The sequence below is a fragment of the Mesitornis unicolor genome, unplaced genomic scaffold (genome assembly GCF_000695765.1).
Source record: "Mesitornis unicolor isolate BGI_N332 unplaced genomic scaffold, ASM69576v1 Scaffold47770, whole genome shotgun sequence".
NCBI lineage: Eukaryota > Metazoa > Chordata > Aves > Mesitornithiformes > Mesitornithidae > Mesitornis > Mesitornis unicolor.
This window is the reverse complement of record NW_010159788.1, coordinates 1-4,240: the sequence shown is the minus strand read 5'-3', so window position 1 is coordinate 4,240 and position 4,240 is coordinate 1. Positions and strand designations below refer to the sequence as shown.

General features: G+C 52.6%; 1 protein-coding gene across 1 annotated transcript; it reads right to left on the bottom strand.

Annotated features, from left to right (window-relative positions):
• Positions 1–1,270: 1,270 nt before the first annotated feature.
• SLC32A1 (solute carrier family 32 (GABA vesicular transporter), member 1) lies at positions 1,271–3,431 on the bottom strand. The gene has a single exon (XM_010187860.1). The coding sequence runs from the start codon at positions 3,427–3,429 to the stop codon at positions 2,245–2,247; it is 1,185 nt and encodes a 394-aa protein (XP_010186162.1). The 5' UTR covers positions 3,430–3,431; the 3' UTR covers positions 1,271–2,244.
• Between the last annotated feature and the right edge of the window lie 809 nt (positions 3,432–4,240).

The following is a 4,240-nucleotide window of genomic DNA, read 5'->3' as shown; positions in this document are numbered from 1 at the left end:
GTCGGGCGAGGGCGCTGCGCCGCCGCCGGGTTGCGAGCAGGGGCGCACCCCCGGGACGGGCAGTGGGGAGGACAAGGAGGGCAGCCCAGCGGTAATCCCGGGTCACCTGCACCGGGATGAGGGCGAGGATGAAGATGATGAGGATGGGGATGAGGATGAAGATAGGGATGGGTGTAAAGATGAGGTTGAAGATGATGAGAATGGGAGTGGGGATTGAAGACTGGGATGAGAATAGAGGATAGGATGAGGATACAGATGAGGTTTGAGATGAAGACGATGAGGATGGGGATGAGATTAAGAATAGGGATGGGGCACACCGAGATAGCCCCAGGAAAGGGGGTCAGCAAGGAGGGAAGCGCAGCAGGAAGGAGTCGACCCCTCCGCGATGTCCCCAACACCCACTCACGGCGCCACACGTCCCTGTCCCCACGCGAAATAAACCCCGCAGCCCCCCTGCGCTTTGGTCTGGGAAGCACCTGGCCCGGGAAAGCACCTGAAATGGTGTTTCCTGCGGGAAGGATCTTCACTCCCTCCTGCCCGCGGCCCCTCTCCCCGGATTTTGCCCCCCTCCTCCCCGGTACCGCATTGCAGAGCCACCACTGCCGTCGGGGTGCAGCTCCGCCAGCTCGGGCCGGGCAGGGGAGGGACCCCGGTCCCTTACCGGCGCTCGCCATGATTTAGAGGGCGATAAAAGGAGCCTCCCGGGGATCTCTGCTGTGTTCGGGCTCCGAGAGCGCTGTCGATGTCCCCCCCATCCCCATCTCCGCTCTGCAGGGACAACGGGCAGACAACGATTTGGTTGTTCTGGCTTTTAAATCGGTGGAAATCGAGGTGTGTCCTCCGCCGCGGGTATCAACCCCATGCTCAGCAAACATGGGCAGAGTAGAGTGAGTTTAAGCCAGGGGACATCCCAGCCCCTTATTTCGTTTATTTCCCGCTCCGGGAATTTTTTGGTTTTGTTTGTGAAGGGTTTTTCCACTCTCCCTCTCAAGAACAAAAATCGCGGAGTACGTCTACAAGCTTCGTCCATCCCCGGGTGCTGAGCACTACGGAAGCAAAGCAAAGCTGGGAGAGAGGGTGAAAGCTGCGCCCCGTCCCCCTCCCCCCGCAACTGTAGGACGACCCTTTCCCGAAATGTACGTGTCCTACCTCTTGCTTAATCCCTCTGCTACCACCGAGGATGTATTCCCCATGCAAACGGGCGGGGGGATGAGGAACCTCCCTGTGCCCCTGCTCGGCTCCTTCGAGCCCCCCACGAATCAGGCCAGCCTCATCGACTATGTTTTCTCTTTATTGTTCGATATATTTATGTACCACATTATATGTTAAAGATAGATTTTTTTTTCTGATATACATTTTTCATCTTATTTACCACAATGACACCACACGTACATTGGAAACAGCTCCACGGATCTGGTAGATTGCACAGAATGAATTGTGTCGTAGTTTTGTTCCTGTGTCCTGAACGACATCAAATCCAACAATATATTATTTTTTTAGCTTTTCATAATTTAGAAATAACACTTGTTAAAACAAAATGAAACAGAAGTCACCGAGAAGCGGTCTGCAATTTTAATCAGAGGCAAAACATTGTAATTGATAGGCAGCGCCGTTATCCTCGGTGTGAATTCGAATGGAAGAATTAAGCAGTCCTGACTTCTATGTGACTACGGTGTAAACATTGCAGATAACTGGCATCGCTGGTCATCAGCCGCTGCTTAGACTTGTTGGGCTGGTCGTACAATCTGGGTCTCATCTACATCCATCTCATACAGTGTAAAATGAAGGTCCCTGCTCCCAGCACCCATGGCTGGTTTGTTTCTGTCTGTGAGCGCAGTAACCCAATCTCATCGGATCGGCACCTGTGTTTCAGCTCCTGAAACACTGAATTGCATATCTGTAAGGAGTATTGAAAACAGCGACTGCTTCCCAACAGCTCATTCACGGGGGGGGCTAAGCTTCAGGCAACGAGTGAGGAGATAAGGGTAGGGCACCAGATAATTTCCTTCAAAAAACTCTAAATAACCAAAAAAATATATTTCACTCTTAGCTTATTTAAAAAGACGGCAGGGCAAACACTTTCATCTCTTCTTATTCTTCCTCTAATTTGCAGATTCTATGACATAGAATTTGTTGGATGCATGTAACGAAAATAATGACTCTTTCCATTAAAGGGATGCAGAATTATTTGGCTATGTGGATGTTCGATGCAATTCTCTTACTGCAACTGGCTCTAGCCCCTCTTTAGTCTTCAGCGTTGGTTCTGAAGGCCTCTATGAGGCCTTCTAAAGAGTGGATGAACCCAGAGACGCTGCAGATACCACCTATAACAAAAATGGCAACATCAAAGAAGACATGGTGCCACAAGAGCTTCCTCCACAAGAGTTTGAGGTGGAAAAGACTGGGGAGCAGGAAACAGAGCCCTGCGCCTGTGAGGCTCCCAGTAAGACCCATCAAGAGGGCAAAATGTGGGACATAGATAGCCATGAGCAGGGTGAAGACTACCAGGGCACATCTGAGGGTGAGTCCCCAGGATTTGAGCCGCCCATCACCCCCGTAGCAGTTGGGGAAGAATGCCCTGTTTCCATCTTGGAAAAGAGACCTCTCCAGGACTTCCACAGCTGCAAAGAATGGCAAGGGGTATGAGAGCAAGGCTTTGGCCACCAAGAAAATGTTGACTACTGCCCTAATAGTGGATGGCAAGTTGTCTGTAATTACTTCCTTGGTCTCATCAGCCCAGGTCAGATAGGCGACCAAAGCAAAGAGTCCCTTAAGGATGCAAGCTGCTATGTGAGTCCAGTTCATCATGCAATGAAACTCCTTGGGGTTCTGCATGTTCCCCTCCAAGGAAGGCAGAAAGATCTGAGAGGTATAGCTGAAGACAATGATGCCAATGGAGATGGGAAACTTCTTCACATCAATGTAAAACTTGACTTTGTCCCAGGCCCAGTCGCGTGCCCTGGAGAGGCAGTAGGCGATCACCAAGATGTTGATCACAAAGTGGGCTAACGTGCAAAGCAAGCTGAACTTGGAGACTGCCTTGAGGTTCTTCAAGAACGCGCAAGGCAGGAGCACTGCTGTGGCAATGATGGACCACGACTTCTGGGAGACGGGCAGGTTGGGGAAGCTGTTGTACATCAGGTTCCCACTGACCACCACATAGAGAATGCAGGTCATGACCAGTTCAATGATCTGAGCCACGTTCACAATTCTGCCTCCCAGGGTGGGGAAGCGAGGCGCGCAGCACGCGTTCGCTATGTCCACGTAGGAGTCTCTCACCCTGACTATCTCCCCATCCTCATTCTCTTCATAAAGACAGGCAATAAGGATTTTCCCAGTGTAGCAGCAAACGACTGCAGCAAAAATTATTAAAAAGAGTCCTAGGTATCCACCATGAAGGATGGCATAGGGCAGGCCCAGAACAAACATCCCCTAGAAAGAGACAAAATGGAAACCGTGTTGCTCGTCTCGCAGAGGGGACCAGGCAGGCGCCTGTACCCAGGCTCACGCAGTCGCACAGTCGCAGTCACATGCACGCTTGCTGTCTCGCTTGCACACCATCACACCCACGCAATTGAGCACACAGTCACGCCACGCAATCATGGCCACACACGATCAGCGCCCCCCCCGCCGCCCTGTCTCTCTGACGTAGCACTCTTCACAATCACACCTGCGCAATCACACCCGCGCACTCACGCACACCCGCGTAATCTCACCCTGGAGCACCTAGAACAAGTGAGCACAGTTTCAGGGCCCAGGCTTTGCCCCCATCTTTACCCTCTCTGTCCCCAGCCCCTCTCAGTGCCCTGAGACCCTCAGAACCAGGGACCCCAGGAGAAGCCAGGCCCAGGCACCCCCAGCGCAGCGCCACCACCCCATCCCCCGGGGCCCCCCTCGCCCACAGTCCATGTGCTGGGGCAGCCGAGCAGGGACACCCCGCAGCCTGGCCCTGTGGGGGTGCGGCAGAACGGGGTGGGGGGGCCGGCGCCCCTTCCTATCTCTGCACCAAATTCCGGGGGCTGGAGCAAAGCAGAGATCCGGATTTGGGTTTTTTCCCCCTTTCCTTTTAATTTTTTTTTTCTTTATGCCTTTCCCTCTATTTTTCTTCTATCTTCCCCCTATTTTTTCCTATTCTTTTCCCCCTTTTCTCTTTTTTCCTTTTTTTTTCCCCTTGTTTTCACCCCTTTTTCCCGAGGTGGATTTGCGATCACCCTGGGCGCGGGGCCGGGAGCCGGGGAGC